Raw genomic sequence first — 16,677 nt, 5'->3', positions numbered from 1 at the left:
GGAAAAAAGGGGGGGAGGGAATTTAACTGCACTGTACTTTAATTCAAGTTTCATTTACATTTCATACAACCTCAAAAATATCTGTAATAATGCTTTAAGAGAGGACAAGAATAATTTCAAAATGAAAGTGTCTGAATGCTGTCAATTATTATCGGCGAGACCAAAAGAAATATCTAGCATTTCCAAACAGACACTATGTTATCACTTACACTGTATTCAACAGTGCTGTCTGGACTTTGTCAATAACTGACAGCAAAATCAACCTACAGAAATGCAGCAGCTTTTCTTCACTGCCACCTATAAGCACACCATAATTAGCAGCTCTGGATACTCACCAGCTCAAATGCAAACAGTTAAATACATTCACAAGAACAATTTTAAATCCAAACCGAAAATGGAGGTACACAAAAACTGCAATCACTTTTTTTTTATTTCGTTTTCCAACAAAAAATAAAATCCTTTATCAAAAGCTGCAATCTTCACAGTCTAGCGAAGTTGCAACAAAACATTTTCAATGTTCACAATGTTTCTGAATAACTGTACAATAAGAATGCTACCGGCAAAACCCAGAACTACACTCTGAAATCATGGAGGTTTATGATAGGACAGACATCAGATTAAAATATTGTGGACAGAGTTATACTCTGATCAAAACACAGGATTAGGAGTTTTGTTTCTTTTCAGCATTTCCCATATAATGCCCTGTCCTTATGGAGCTGCTACTGACATCTGGAAATTTACAGAGATTTCTAGCAAATTCTTTTCACCACCATATTTGACCACGCTGTGAAGAAACAGGGAAGCTTCTGCCGGTCAAACCTTAAACGTGCTCTAACAGAGCAGAGGCTGCGGCTTATAGTCCCACACACTAATAGTTTTAAACCTGGGCCCTGTCTTTAGTGCTTTCGCGGAGCGCTTGTTGGCCAGGATGGCCAACTTATTTCTACTTGGTATAGTCCTGAGAGGCCAGAATGTGTCCTCAGAAACAAGACTCATGCCCCTTCCTTTGCCTGCCCCATGGGACACACAACATAAAACAGACGTCCATGACAGAGGAGTTCAATTCAGAGGAAAGCACACACAGCCCTCGAACTACCCCGTCCTTGCTATTCTGAGCACTGCACTGGCGAGACAAGCGCCTCTCCCACACACCCCTCCCCAGAGAGTTAAAGAGCCACACTTCCTGCTCTCCCGCGCGCAGCCCGTACCTGTCGCTCTGCAGCTTCCAGGTGCGCGTGTGCTGGGCCGCGTCGCCGTGGTGCTGCTGGTGCAGGTGCTGGGGGTGCCTGCGCTGCTGCTGCTCCTGCTGCACCTCCACCCAGCAGGGAGGCACGGTGGCAGAGAAGCGCGGGGTCAGCGTCTCGAAGCGCGTCAGCTCCACCAGCGACGTCAGCGTCTCCGCGCTGAACGCCTGGTCCGCCAGGAGATCCACGCCTGCGGGAGACCGCGCACAACACGGCCTTACTGCCTGCGCTGCCTTCCCCAACCCCCACCGCCGCCTGGCGGTGAGAGAGGGGGCTTCTGTTCCGGCCCCGCCCGCGGCTGCAGCTCCAGCAGGTCATGGCGTGACACGGCCCTCGCAGGTCTCATCACTAACGACGATGAGACCGCGTACTGCAGGGAGGGGAGTCGCCTGCTATCACGGCTGCTAACAACCACTGGAGATGAACACCCTCAGAACAGTGGAAATGGCGGCTGATTTCCGAAAACACTCCCCCAAAACTCCCTGGTAATCAGTGATGTGGCTGTGGGAGTGGTGGAGTTATAATCTCTACTACCTTTAAATGGCAGATAAATATCACCAGTATCACAAACGAAGGACAGCAAAGAACGTACTTTTTGTGCCAACAGAGGTGTATCTGTACCAATTGTGATCCAGCTTTACATAGCCATTATTGAGGGTATTCTGACTCTAAAACGGTTTGTTTGGTTTGGCAACACATCTGCCTGCTCCACAGGCAAACTGGAGTGTGCTCTTCACTCTGGGGAGAGGGGTCTTTGACTGTCATCTGCCCTCCATTCAAAACCTGTGAAGCTCCAGAGTATGAGGCCTGGAAGACTGCTGATGACTCCTCCCTCCCAGGTTGCCACCTGTTTCGTAAACCACTGGTCTAGTAAAACCAGAAGCAACAGGTATTTTAACAGCTTCTTTCCTAGGGCTGTCTTTTGCTTAACCAGAACATTTATATGTGCACAGTTCTCTTGTCCCGATTCTGATTAAGAAAACCAAAGACTGTAGCGCCAATCCAACGTACTGTACCAGCTGTGCAGCTGTTTTCAGAAGCAGCGCCGCGGGACCCTCACCTGTGATGCCTGGACTAGAAGGGTTGGAGGACGGCCGGTTGCCTTCAGGCAGCTGCTCCGTCCCTTTAGAAAGGGGGCCGTCTACAAACATGTCAGTCTCATCTATGTCATCACACACATCTCCAATCTGAAGGAAATGAAGTTCTCCACCTGGGAAACAAGAGGTAATTAAGCCCTTAAGAAATTAACAAACAAAGCTTTCGTAAAATCTCTTAACGTCAATGACTTGACTCATCCCCAGATGTTCCACGTGCTCATGTCTGACAAGCAGGACACCTGTGGCATAATTGTCATCTAACAAGAAAACCAGTGATAAACAAGCAGAATGAGGGTCAGGATGTGTCTGAATAAAGGAGAGACCATCTGAGGTGTTCCTCCAGTGCACCAAAACACAGAGACATTGTTCTCTGGATAAGTGGGTCATACTGACTTCTCAGTTTGTCTTTCTTGATTTTCACCAGGCTTGAGGTGATTTTCACCTGTCAAATGTCATCACCTCTCTCACTAATGAGGTGATTCAGTGCTTGTGCAACAGTGAAAGTCACCCAAGAGTATCGCAATCAGACATGAGTATTCAAGTACCAGGAAATATTTAATCAATGTCAGAAACATACTCATACTTCAAAAAACATGTTCAGAGCGCCAAGTTTTTAAATGCTTGTTATGTATTTATCTTTTTCTAACATTTAGAAAGAGCTAATAAAGGTAGAAAACACCTGGCAGAAACACGCTTTCAACTTCTTCTTACCTTGGCACATAAAAGTCCCGCTTTTCTGCTACTACTGAGCTTGCACAATCGTGCACAGTCAATTTTATTATGCCCTACAGGGGCAGGAGGATACTCAATTTAGAAAAAGTGAAGATTTGCAGGGTTGGAAAAGGTGTCAAACTGCAACTTCAGAGACAATGTGGATTGGAGTGCTGTGGGGTATTTCTGATTTATAATCTCAAAAGCACAGGTTTTGAACTGATGAAGCTATATCCCCTTGCTACATTTCAGGAGTTGTAGTGTAGCAAAAAAAAGCCTAATTATAAACACGTTATTCTCTGTTGTGACTAACTCCATCCCTTAAACCACAACAACTAACAGATTATAAAGATTCAAGTTGATTTCACACATGGGATCGAACACAACTTAAAAAGACCATCTTCTGAAAGGGACTGCACACAGGAGAAGATGAGAGAGGGGGTAATGGCGATTACAGAACAAGGTGCCTTCAATACGTTTAGGAAATCCTGAAAATACCATTTTGGTTTTCATGTTACAGCTGATGTTACCTCTTTGAAAGGAAAAAAAATAAGAACAGTACAGTGCTTTCATACATAGGGAATTTAAGAACTGTCTGCAACTATCCGTTCATGATTTAATGAGACAAACTAGGAAATGAAAATGTTTATATTAATTTCATTATTCACTTAAACCTTGGCACAACCACTCTCCACTTTCTTTCCATAAGAAATAAGACCAAGGAAACTACTCATCCTCTGACATTCTCAGACTCTTTATTCATTACTTACATTACTGTACATTAAACTACACCTATTACACAAATATAATTCTTCTGAAGTCTAATTCTATCAAGCGTTACTGTATTTGAGATTTCAACAGTTAATTAATTTGATTAACACTGTATAAATACTGATTTCCTCAATTGCTACAGTAGGACGTCTATAGAGCGGAGACACTATTTCAGACCACAAGTACGCTCATTAAAAAAAGGTAGAATTCAAAAAAGCAAAAGACTGAAAAACGCTTTCAACATCCCTCTGCTCCACCTCTCTTCTCACGTAGGGAAAATCTCTAAACACGTCCACGGATTTGATTTTACACATAAACATATCTAAAATGGCAAAGGGATTAAGCGCAAGTCCGCTCCAGCAGGAAAATGTTTTTTTATGATTTTGTAAAACACTACAGGAGCAAAACTAGAACAGAAGAATTCAGTTACACTGAAACTAACTAATATAATGAAATACCGCCACTGCTATCGAGGGAAAAATGAACCCTGCGCACAGGGAAGGCCGTTACCTTTTGTACAGGCACAGAGCCTGTCCGTCCCGGAGCAGTAGGTCACGGAGACGAAGGGATCCAGCTCTTCTGTCCCCTCCTTCTTTGGAGGCTCGACTTTGGCCAACACCTCGAGGCTGGACAGTTCCAGGATCATGACGTATCCTCCCCGAGTTGTAACGACCAAGTGCCCCAGGCCGGACACGTCCAGCTTCTTCTCCTTAGCATTCCCGTTCTTGAGGGCGGGGGGCGTCTCCTCGAGGGCCTCCTCGCAGTCGTCCTCCCGGTTATCCAGGATATCGGGCGGAAGCAGAATGAGTGAGGTCACGGCGTCCTTGGGGTCCCGGATGTGCTGGATTTTGACTGGCTGCTCCTCCAGAGTGACGATCCGGGTGGAGTAGTTCATTTTGTACAGTACCAGGTAGCCTCCGCTCACGACCCTCTGCTCGGGCGGGATGATGAGAGGCGTCTGCGTGCTGGTCGGCGACTCCTGCTTCACCATGTTGATACCAGCGCCATTGGCTAAAGCAGGGATGGGGTCAAACTCACCTTTCTTTCTACTGCACATAGCGGAGTTAAGTTTGTTCAGGTTGTTCAAGGCCTCCACTTGATTTATTGCACTGAGGGTCTCCAAAGAACAGGACTGTAGCCCTACCAGCAGGTGGACTCCATCAGTGCAGGGAGTGATGGAGTCAACATACAGGTTTTCCTCCTCCACGAGTTTAGGCAGCCTCAGGCACTGAACCAGTGTCCCTGGCTTGGGTACCATAGAGCTCCACTTATCGGAGTCCATGGTGACCAAGTTTGCAGCATCTGCAAACTGCTGGATATAAGTGACAGGTGGGTCCTGCAGCAGCAGCTGCTCGTGACTGTCAAACTCCATCTCAATGATCTGGGGCACCGTGAAGCCCTCGTCGTGCAAGCTCTTGCTCATCAGGTTGTTCATCTGCGTGAAAACCTTACCCGTTTTCTCGTCCGACTCTTTGATGCTGTACAGCAGCAGCACAGGCATAGTCCTCCTCACCAAGGGGGAGCTCAGCTCCGAGTTGCTGCAGGACTCGATCTCAATGGAGCCCGGCTCCGTGCCCTCGCCCTGAGTCCTCAACAGGCCGTCCAGCGGGCGCCGCGAGTTGCCGCTAAGAGGGGAGTTAGCAGCGGACCTGTAGCTCAGGAGCCCCCCAGCCAGGAGGCAAGGGAAGGGAATGTTGTGATGTTCTACGTGCTTCTCCTTCACTTTATCAGTCTTGGCATTAGCCAGGGAAGGGTTAGCACCCAGCTCCTCTAGGTCCTTGACCGTGTCCTCCAGCACATTAGCCACCACCTCCCACTGCAGCTTCTCTGGCTGCTGCAGGATGCTGAGAGCAGTGATGCCCAGGTTCACCTCCATGCTCTCCTTCTGGGCTGCCTGCCCTGTTAGCAGAAGAGGGGAGCAGTGAAGACAAGACACTCTTAGACTTGTGCGAATGAAAAAGACAAAATCCCAAACCAACCAAAAGGCTAAAACATGATCACCCCAGGACTTTCGTAATCTTTACGCAACATGTAGGAACGTGCTATAATCCGACGTTTACAAAACTCTGTGAAGAGTCATTGACATGACAGAAAGGAAGAAAACCTGTCAAATCCTGTCAATCAGGATGTAATCTTCTGTGAGACAGATCAATAATTCTTCATCTCTCTGGGCTAGCTGTGCTCATGCAAAAGGAACGCCTTACAGCCTTACCTGTCACAGATTCTGACCTGGAATGCTCCTCACTGTCTGAGTCTTCCAACTGATCATCACTAGCAAACAAGAATTTAAAATCATTTGTCATTTTTTTAATTTACTATGAAACATCCTGACATAACACAATACATGTTCTAGGTGTTCTACTCTAGCTGTGAGCATAAAACTAAGTTTTTAAAAATCCAAACTATCTAGAAAGGTGCCGATAACTTCGGGTTCGGTGTATCATTAGAAGACTGCAGGTTTCTAAAGCCAAAAAGGCTTTGACTAACACGGAAATGGAAGATTCACCACCTGCACATAATCAAAGAAAAAGTCAAGTAAGCAATTCTACGATTTTTGTTTTGCAACACTGATAAAAGCAATTCATTCACTTACTTCCCACAGATTTCTAGATCCGTTAAACAGCAGTTCTTTAACTTATCTGTTGACACAAATGGTTGTGATCTCCTTACTGCTACTAAATCTTCAGAATGGCTTAACTCTGTTTTAAAGTAATGATAAGAAAGACTTCATAACTTCAAGAGTGACAGGGTGTCCATATCAATTTAAAGAACCACCCTAAGAGGCTTACCTGTCTCCCTCTAGTTTTGGTATATCTGAGCAGGTGGAAGAATTTTCTAGCCAAGCTAAAGTTGGTCTCCGTGACTCTGTCGCAGAGCCTTGTTCACCCCCTGCCAAAATGAGCTGACGCAGAATTGCTGGATCATAAGGGTTTATTTCAAACTTCAAGTGCACCTAAAAACATAAATGCAAGACAGATTAATGACATTTTAGAAAGGGCAAACGAGCTGGTTTAAAAATAAAACATGTAAAAGAAACTGAAATGTTACTATTTTAACAGGTCCATGTTAAGCAGGTGCATAGAGCAAGTAAGCTCACCTTGTACCTATATTTCACGGTGGAAAACTCTAAAGAACAAACACTTCCCACTTCAGAGAACTGGGACGTTACCTTCATGAGCTTGGACACATCCCATATACATATCTTTCCTCTTTTCGTTGCAGCAGCGAGAAAGTGAGGACAGCTCCCAAACCCGAAGCAGGCGATCTTGTCCGAGCCGTCGACGCTGGGGAACTGTGCCGGGCTGGTGGCCAGGGTGACAGACAGCGGGACATTCTGCGTGTGTTCCCCCTTCACGAACGGGCAGTTCGGGGAATGCCGCTCATGTTCCGACCTAGAGAGAGAACTTGATGTCTTGTAAAACAGCTAAAGTTTCTCACTGCAGCCAAAGCGTGTTCCTGGGTCCAGAATCCATTAAAGAGGAAGACCTCCTGAATCTTTTTTATGTATGTAAAGCGGAAGAGAAAAATGTATTCTGGCAGAAAGCTCCCTGCAGCCAGCTTAATTATTTTTCCTTGTTTTGAAGTGGGTATGTTTAATGCATTCATGTAAAACCTTCTTTACAAAGCCCAGGGGCCTGTAATATTGCAAGTGGTGATTTCTCTGTCATGCGGGTTCGGAGGACAGTTCTGCACTGAAAGCTGCTGCGTTGGACCTCTGGAGAACTTAAGGACTTAGATTACACCCGCGGTGCCCGTCGAACCCTTACTTCTCTACGACTGCGGCCAGTCAGGCAGCAGTTTATTAGAAACCCCCATTCTTCTCCTTAACCCACGCACACAAGGGGCTTTTAACCTTAACTGCAGCTGCACCCCTTTGTCTCTCAAACGATCACAAATGATCTTGCACCCCTTATCAAAAACCGGTGAAATAGGTCAGCTCTTGAAATCTAAGATATACCATAACTACAGAACAAAAGAGAATAATGTATTTATTTTAATTTCACAGTAAAATTAAGAATAGAAGAAAAATCACACTTTCTTAAGTTTACCCTTAAACACCAAGGTTTGACGAATAAAAGTACTGCAGTTGTATGTTCATGGCTGGGCTTGATTGGGGTTTTCAATGATTTATCTTCTAAAACAAATCTGGCCTGTCTCACCCCCCGAAGAGACACAACGCACCCCCTGGGGGTGTGTGCACCCCAGGTAAAGATGATTTATACACAGCTCCAAAGCATGTTTCTATATCTATTTATTCCTACAGAGCAATATGTAGCTAGTATTCATTAAAAGGATGCTGTGAGGTGTCCGCTGATCGTGGTTAGACTGTTTCAACGTACCAAGGTTCATCTGTGGGCTCCCAGCAGACCAGACAGACACTACAGGTGAAGCACATGGCCCGGTCATCGCCCGTGGAGGCAGGCTAGAAAAGACAGAGAAACACATCAGCGCACTCTATCTCTAAGAAGAACATTAAGGAATAGAAAAGCAAAACACTTACATTTTGTAAACTTTTACATGAGAGAAAAAGGTTCGGGTAAAACCATTTTTATTTCAAGAAAAAGCTATGGAATTCTTAAGTAAGCATTACCAAGTGTGTAACATGGAAGACTTAAGTCATAGAACACGTTGCCTAGGTAATGCAATCCTGCCCATCTGCAGTGAGATGTGGCCCAGCAGTGAATACCCAAAGCTTTGGGACTGTATCCTCTGTGGCCAAGCAAAACCTTTACGGTCATCTGCTGAAACCTGACTAACGGGCTAATAATCAAGACTTCAAAATCATAAAAGTAACTCAAAGTTAAAAACACACCATACTATTTTTTCCCCAAAGAGAAAACATTAATTGTTGTGTGCTAATACTTTTGGGTGAAGAGCTTGCACTAAAAAAAGGTTTTTTTATACAAGGCCAAATCCTAATTTACAATGAAAGTGAGAGGGTTTAAACAGTAAAACATTCAACAGAAGTTTGCATCAATGGATATTCATAATCAATTAAGCAAAGAATATCTGAAAATCAGACAAAACCACAATCCAAGCACTTCTCCCTACACCTGCAAGCTTCACAAAACAAGCCAATAACACCATCTGTTAAGTAACCTGCATGTGATAAATATTGGGAGAAAACCACACAGTTGGAGTTAAGAGAGCACCAGTTTAATGAAAACCACGAAAACATGTTTTATAGTGGAAGGATGAGGCTGCAGTTCAAAAGTTCATGTAATGGACTAGCTTCCAGTATCTGAACCACAACCAGGAAGAACAGGGATAATGCCATGATTTTGTGGATTAATCTCTCTAAATCCACAGCACTGTCCCGATCTGCCGCTATTTGCTATCACTTTGATTCCAGTGCAATGGGGTGATTCTGAGACAGGTGGATGGTTAAACCAACCTTCTACATTTATTTAAGGCACATACTGTATCAGCACTTACTGACCAAAAGAGTAAAGCTATTAGGCAATTAAAAACAAAACTAAGAACTACAATTACAGCTACTGCTACAAAGTACCAAATCTTCAAGGGTCCAGATCTACCCTCAGACACCTGGCTTGCACCAGGAAAGTGACCTTTCAAAGCTCTGAACCTTTGATCACAGCCCTTGTGACTTCCTGAGGACCCAGCTAGAGGCTGAGAATCCACAGGGCATTGGGGAACCTCAGGTGCACCTCATCCAGCATGCCTCAACGAATCCAAAAGCAGTGAAGTAGAGAGGGAAAGGGTCCTTACACTGCCTACCTGGTGGTAAAATCCCGCCTGGGCCATCGGATCTGGCTGAGCCCACCTGTAGCCCACGTGAGGCCACGACGTAAACGTTTCCCTCCTGTTCGCCTCGCTGTACATTAGTGATCTGTAGTGAGGCCAGAGGGGAGGACTTCAGCGTTCAGACGAAGAGCAAAGTATGAAACATAGCGACGTGGGACAGAACCCATCAAAACAAGATGGACATTAAACACTGTAGGCTGAGAGCACATGGAAAATAAATGGGTTTAATATTGATTACGCACAATAATAACATTCTCAGAAAGACATGAGTGGTTCCAAACAACGTTCAAGGGCCACCTTTATAAAATGCCACATCTGAAATGGGGCTCCTGATTTCATCAGAAGCAACCCGCAGTTCCCCCCTCTTTCCCTGCGGCTGGGAACAAACACCTGTTGCTCTCACCTGTCTACGGAGCGCCCGGGGCCCACCCCCAGCTCGGGCCGAGCGCTCGGTAAGAGGTAGGACAGCCTGTCCATGATGGACGAGGCTACAGGCAAGGCAGCAACATTCTGGTTAATCTTCTTCAGCTCGTTCACAATGGCACTGGCAACCGATTTCAGCACATGGTGCGGAAGGTTGAAGGTGACTGTCGCCCACTAGGGACAGAGGGGGGGGGGGGAGGAAAGTTATTTCAAACCACATCACTGAATGAAAAGTTATCTCACATCATAATCAAACGGAATAACGGCCTGCGACATTTAACACAGGCACGTGAAGGCCATTAGATTAATGCGCATTAGACAAAACTGCAAGAAATATGAACACATCAGGCACATCAATACACATTTATCGAAAGGATACATTACGGCTCATATGACTTTAGCCAGAACGAACCTTTGTTTGTAAACGAGAACCCTCAGTGCAGGACTTAAACACCAAAATGATATATACGGAAAACTGACTTCACAAAATAGGCTACCCTTTTCAAAACAACCAAACTTCTAACCTGCCTAACTTTAAAAACGCAGTTAAAACACTACTTGTACTTTTTAGGAGGCAATTGTGTGATGATACCCGCACATAAAAAATACCATTATAAAATGTAAAATATATATATCAAACCCGTAGATGACAACTGTCTTAACTAAGTTTAATCTTAAAGTTTTGAGTTCTGCTGGTACCAATGGAAGGTTGTACAGTCAATCAGCCCAACAAACCAGAACCTTGTTACCGTACACGACTTATTTCCATGGAGTTTTTTTTAAGTAAGCCATCAAAAAGACTCAGCTTTATTATTCACACTATACTATAAAAAGACACTACACTGTAAAATACTATACTGTAAAAAGGCACTGGATGAGATGTAAAACTCTCTGTGGTCATTAAAAATCCCGGGGCCTTTCTCGAAAAGAGTAGGGGTGTAACCCCGGTGTTCTGGCCAAATTCTCCAATAGCCTTTACCAATCATGGCCTCCTAATAATCCCCCTCTATGAATTGGCTTCATTACTCTGCTCTCCTCCCCACTGAGAGCTAGTGTGTGGTGAGCGTTCTGGCACACTATGGCTGCCATCGCATCATCCAGGTGGGGCTGCACACTGGTTGTGGTGGAGGGGATCCCCATTACCTGTAAAGCGCTTTGTGTGGAGTGTCCAGAAAAGCTCTATATAAGTGTAAGCAATTATTATTATTATAAATATAAATATAATTATTATTTCATCCCATTATGTACAGGATACTTTCTCAATGCCTTTATGTTACACACAAATGCAGCTTTGCATATGCACTGTGTTGCTCACCTTGGCCACTTTGTGATTGGCTGCCGTCTCATGTGAGGTGTTTTTCAGCCCATCTTTAAGCTGCGTAATGAACTGATCATATCCCTCCGTGTTAGATACATCTACCTTCTCCAGACAGGCCGAGAGCATTTGCTGGGCCTAAAGCAAAAAAGGGGAACATTGGTATGACTCCACGTTGCTGGCGAAAGTGAAAAACAACCATAACAGTTAGATCTTAAAAAAAGATTACATTTGGATTTCTTCAAATTAAATCGGACATAGGTTAATTTTTCTGAAGAAATCCAATTTCCTTATATAAAACTCTTTGGGATTTCGTCCTGAAAGCCAAACCGACTGGTTTCTGTGCCACACCCTCTTAGAGAAGGTCCAGCTCAAATACCAAGAATCCCAACAGTGGCACTGTGGCTTGCGTCTTCTGCCACCGCTGAGGCAGGCGCCCCGTGTCCCTGTGCCTCTGCTGTGAGCACACTGGGTGCAGAAAGGGGCAGATGGCTTGCCAATAAGGCCTGTCGAGGGCACACCTGCAGCGCTGGCATCCCCCCGGTCCTGGCACAAGAGCCGGAGCTGTGTGCTCACTAACCACTGCCAGCTTCAGATTGAGGGGGGAAAACGGGCGGAAATTTTACACTGCAGTCGCCGCCACAGACTACGCAGAAAGAAAAACTTTTTCCTAAACTAAGAGATTTTACAACAAAGTAGAAACATCTTATTCAAATAATGACGAATACGGAACACTCTGAAGAAGGGGAGACAAAGCCCAAGGGCTTGCACAGCTAGTTTAACATTCAATGCCCCTCTCCTAACTGAAAAATCACTTTTGATTTTAACAAAGCATAAGTCAACTTTTCCCAGGTCATTAAAATAAGACCTGAAATGCCAAAACACAAAAACAATGAATGTTTAGTTTTGGTAGTTTTTAGTGATGTCGTTTTGGTTAACTACTTTAATGGAGGAAAAAAAACAAATATATTATTTTTTGTAATTACCGGTCCCCATAATGAGTGCCCAGAGCTGTAGGGAAAAAAAAAAGCCTGACATCCTACTTGTACAAAATGTCTGCTATGGGGAAATGATTTCACACATCTGTGAGGCGAAGACCCTCTAAACTGGACACTTTTAGGGCAGTTTTACGGAGCCTGAAGATAAGGTCAACTCTAGCAGCCAGACCCGAGGCACTCAGATGTCTGCCCACTTCCAGAGCTGCCCTGGCTGTGCTCAAGGCCATGGGGACTGCACTGCAAACACAAGGCAACAGCAGGAGAGAGAGTCCAGCATTGCCACACCCCCAGATCACAAACGGAAGGAAACTATAATAACTAATAAACATCCATCTGTAAACACCTTCAGACCTCAAGTATAAATGCAAGATACTCATTCTGCATGCGAATTAAGATGCATGTCATAATTAAGCATAGTAATGAAAGGAAAGCTCTATGAAAATGACTTTATTTTGGCAGTTTTTACATTTACCAAAGTCAAATTTCAATGTACCTAAAAACCACTTTGTTTACTGAATTGACAGGAAAGACAGTGAAAGAATCGTTTATATCTAGGGAAAGGTCAAAAACTAAACCTTACCAGGCAGGCATATATCCATATCAGTACATTGTCATTTCTTTTTGGAATACTTACATCAAAATGACAAAACAGATCAAAGGTAAATAAGTGTGTTCAACTAATACCCTCATAACAATTAGAAATTGGCTCATGTCGCTATATTTGTGCAAGAACTACATCCTTATTCCCCATCATTCACGTTTTGTCAACCCTCATCGCTTCAGACGTTTATGGCTTTGTCACGGCGTCTCATGGCTCATTCAAAGATGGACATCTACCAGAAAATGTTAAACATTCAGCTTAATAAAGGATTCAAATCTTAATACAAATTTTGAAAAAAGGTCCGAACGCATTGCTGTACAGGTTAGATATGCCAAGCGTGAAAAACGATTCGAAGCCTGTGGAATCTTAGGCTTCCCGAACGCTCGAAGGAGAGAGGCTCCGGGGATCTCACCTCCGTGACGGGCAGCTCGAGCTGCACCGCGTCTTCCTGCTTGGTGACCGGAGCCTGGAGAGCGGTGTCCAACAGCAAGATCCCATTGAGGTCCTTCCTGCAGCCCACAGCGCAGTCGTCCACAAACAGGACCTTGTCCACCGCAGGGAAGTACTGGCACCTCACCCGTCCTCCTGGGCCATGAAAACACACAGAGTTATTCCAACAGCATTCAGAGCCCTGAGGTCTGTATACCTGACAGATGGTGAAACACACCAGCTACAAGTACAAACCCATTCTACATCCAGTGTGGCTTTAATTACCTGCTGGAAGCTGCTAAGTGCAACTTAATCTAATTACACATACACTGACAAAATCATCCATGTTTTAATAATACAGAGGACAATCTAACCAAGCACACGACAGCTTCCAACGAAGATGAGGAGCACACAGAAGCACTTCCTTCCACAGACAGTCATGGAAGTACAGTATGGAACTCCTGAACTGAACCACGCTGCTGAAGCAGACTTCTGAGGGATCCTTTAAAAAACTGCGCGACAGATCCCAAGGTCACGAAGCCTCCTGGAGCCAAACGAGCTGAATGGGCAAAAGAGCTTCACTCTTCCCCCTCTAATCTTTCTTATGTTCTGATTTTGTTTTTAATCTGACTTGCAGATCAAAATCTTAATTTCCCATATAAGCTTTTCATATACTACTGCATGTTTGGACAGAAAAAGACAGTTGCTGACACAAACTGAAGCTGTTTATTTTCTACGGACGCACTCAGAAACTCTCGTGGGCCAGCATGCAACACCCAGTCTCCTTATGTTCGCCATTCCAGGAACCTGACAACCGCAAATCTACTGCGCAAACGCAACATTTAGACATAACTCTATGATCTAATTTATTTCGATTAATTACCCAGAACAAATGGTAAATGAATCTATAGCATTTTTTTTTTATTTTGTGAAATTTAAAAGTGCATTTGGTTTCTATAAACAAAATCAAAAAGCTGTAATGAAAACTTCAGATTATCCTTTGGCCCTTTGGTTTTAAGGATCACCTCTAGATTAGACTTTAGTTTCCAGTCCTGATTATTACATAAGCTAACGTTTTTTAAAGTTACATCAGCCGCATTATGTCACAGTTTCCGTATATTTTAAAGTATGCAAAGCATCAGCAAGGCAGTTATTAAGGTAACAAGGCACCCGCAGGTATATGCAAACAGACACCCTGAATCTTCCCCTATGTGAAGAGTCTCGACAAGGCTATACAAGAGATGGACGATCGGTGCACAAGCAGTTTCCAGAGCTGTGACAATATGTAATGCTACACATGTGACAAGACAGAATCTGCTTCACGTGCCTCACAGAAGCGCCACTGTACTCCCAAAGAGCAGCGCTCGACTCAGGACTGGGGCACGGGTTGAGCCTCTCTAAAGAACAATACAACACTGTTGTATTACAACGATTACAGGGATGTGGAAGAAGCTACTTATTTCTGTGAAAAAAGGGTTCATCTATTAAAACTGGGAGTAAAGCCTGCATTCCAAATACTGCATTCATGTGGCTTTACTACTCATACCTGCAAGGTCAAAAACTTGTGTTTGCCCAAACTGCTCAGGGCACAGCTTGCTTTAATAAATACTGAAACCCAGCAGCTTGAACAAATAGAATTCCTTCCAAATTTTAGACTAGCTACTACACTATAATGACATCCTAACTGTTCCAATCTGTTTTCTCAATGGCTGTTATGCACCCATTTGTCACACTTTTAAAGAGAAGACCATTCCTGACCATGACCACTGTAGTTTTACCTATTCATCTATTTTCTCATCTCTTTTTCTAGTGCAGGGTCGCGGGGAGCTGGGGCCTATCCCAGCAAGCAACGGGATGGCACGCCTGCGCAGGGCACACACAGACACACTCACTCCAGGGCCACGTTTCACAGAAGCCCGTTCACCTACCAGTATGGACTGTGGTACTGGAGCACCAGGAGGAAACCAACGGAAACTAATACATAACCATACAGACTCCATGCAGAGAGTATCCCAGGTCCAGAATTAAACACAGTGCCCCAGAGCTGCAAGGCAGCAATGTCACCCACTGCACCACCATCGCTGCTCAGCTGTAGTTTTATCTTCCTTGAAATGTTGTTTTTCCATGCTGTTACAGGCAAATTCCAGATGAAATAAAGAACCCAAACATAAGTACTGTATAAAAAAAATCACAAGAACCAACTAAACGTGTGCAGATGTCCGCATTCAATGATTCTATGTTCATAATGATGTATTGTAAACGTGATTTTTGTTCTAAGATGCAACCATACAACAGGTGGAAATACATCACTGGTGAAGTGAACCTTTTTCCCCCTTCAGCATGAAGGGGCGAGTGCTGTATGTACCATGTCAGCAAAAAGTTAAATTACTTCATACAGTGAGAAGCTCCAGTTTAAAAGAACAGCATGACAGGTGCACTTCTGTCTGTCTTTTCTGTGCCACATACACTTGCTGTCAGTCTCATCTCTCTCTCACCATCTTGACAAACACGAGACTCTCCAGGACTCAGCAGTGCCAACAGGCCAGTGAACCCATGCAGGCGTCCAGAGTGCCCTTAAGTGATGACAATAGTCTCGCATCAGCTCATGCCAAGAGTAACAGCGCTGGCTGAAACCATGCAGAAAGGTGCACAGTGCAATAGAGACCCAGAGAGATCACATCTTTGGTGAAGCAGTCAGGAATAAATGTGTCTGGGTCCGATTTCAGAAGACTCCTCAATTTTAATCTTCAAAAATCCCCTATCTAGATGAAAAATGTGCCATTTAAAGACAATTTAGATTGCTCAATTGTTTATTTTTATACCTTAAAAGACTTCACCAGCTTCGAATTCACACCTCACTATTACAAAACACATGCTTGTTTTACAAACTGAAAATTCTTACAAAAATATTGAGAGATACATACAGACACGTGACTACCTAGGTCTATGTTTAGATATATATTAGAACACCTTCTTTAGGCCAGGCGTGCCTTATAAAGACAGTAACCTCTTACACTTGTTATTCCAGTTTATTATGGGCAGCTGTGAGAAACTCGACCCATACTATTGAGATCCTGTGTTTGAATATTACCTGTTTCTGAAGCCTCCTAAAACAAAGCATACAGTATGAGTGATCTAAGCCCAGGTAAAGAACAGTCAAGTTCAAGAACTACACCCAAGGATAGCTATCATTGTACACAGATCAAGGATTCACTTCAGCCAACTTAATTATCATACCACTGTCACTTCTGGAGAGGAAATGTAAGGACAGAAGAGCTGATGAATATGTCCTGGATGGTGCTGTATGCCAGTACACATGACA

At 44.1% G+C, this 16,677-nt stretch overlaps 1 protein-coding gene across 10 annotated transcripts in view; it reads right to left on the bottom strand.

The window, feature by feature from the left end:
• Nucleotides 1–16,677, bottom strand: part of birc6 (baculoviral IAP repeat containing 6) — a 111,549-nt gene that overhangs the window by 88,853 nt on the left and 6,019 nt on the right. For 7 of the 10 annotated variants that reach the window (XM_088610136.1, XM_088610139.1, XM_088610137.1 and 4 more), the window contains exons 2-12: nucleotides 13,339–13,511; nucleotides 11,328–11,465; nucleotides 9,993–10,186; nucleotides 9,554–9,674; nucleotides 8,164–8,246; nucleotides 6,993–7,215; nucleotides 6,613–6,776; nucleotides 6,036–6,094; nucleotides 4,334–5,722; nucleotides 2,305–2,454; nucleotides 1,209–1,434 (exon numbers count right to left, since the gene is read on the bottom strand). In XM_088610136.1, the coding sequence (XP_088466262.1) occupies nucleotides 1,209–1,434; nucleotides 2,305–2,454; nucleotides 4,334–5,722; nucleotides 6,036–6,094; nucleotides 6,613–6,776; nucleotides 6,993–7,215; nucleotides 8,164–8,246; nucleotides 9,554–9,674; nucleotides 9,993–10,186; nucleotides 11,328–11,465; nucleotides 13,339–13,511 (2,920 nt within the window). The remainder of the gene's footprint in view (nucleotides 1–1,208; nucleotides 1,435–2,304; nucleotides 2,455–4,333; nucleotides 5,723–6,035; nucleotides 6,095–6,612; nucleotides 6,777–6,992; nucleotides 7,216–8,163; nucleotides 8,247–9,553; nucleotides 9,675–9,992; nucleotides 10,187–11,327; nucleotides 11,466–13,338; nucleotides 13,512–16,677) is intronic. The other 3 variants (XM_088610140.1, XM_088610143.1, XM_088610146.1) reach the window with 1 other exon arrangement.

The sequence above is a fragment of the Lepisosteus platostomus genome, chromosome 17, assembly GCF_059453375.1.
Source record: "Lepisosteus platostomus isolate fLepPlt1 chromosome 17, fLepPlt1.hap1, whole genome shotgun sequence".
In the NCBI taxonomy this organism is placed as follows: domain Eukaryota; kingdom Metazoa; phylum Chordata; class Actinopteri; order Semionotiformes; family Lepisosteidae; genus Lepisosteus; species Lepisosteus platostomus.
Note: the sequence above shows the minus strand (reverse complement) of the source record. Positions and strands in the feature narration are given on the sequence as shown.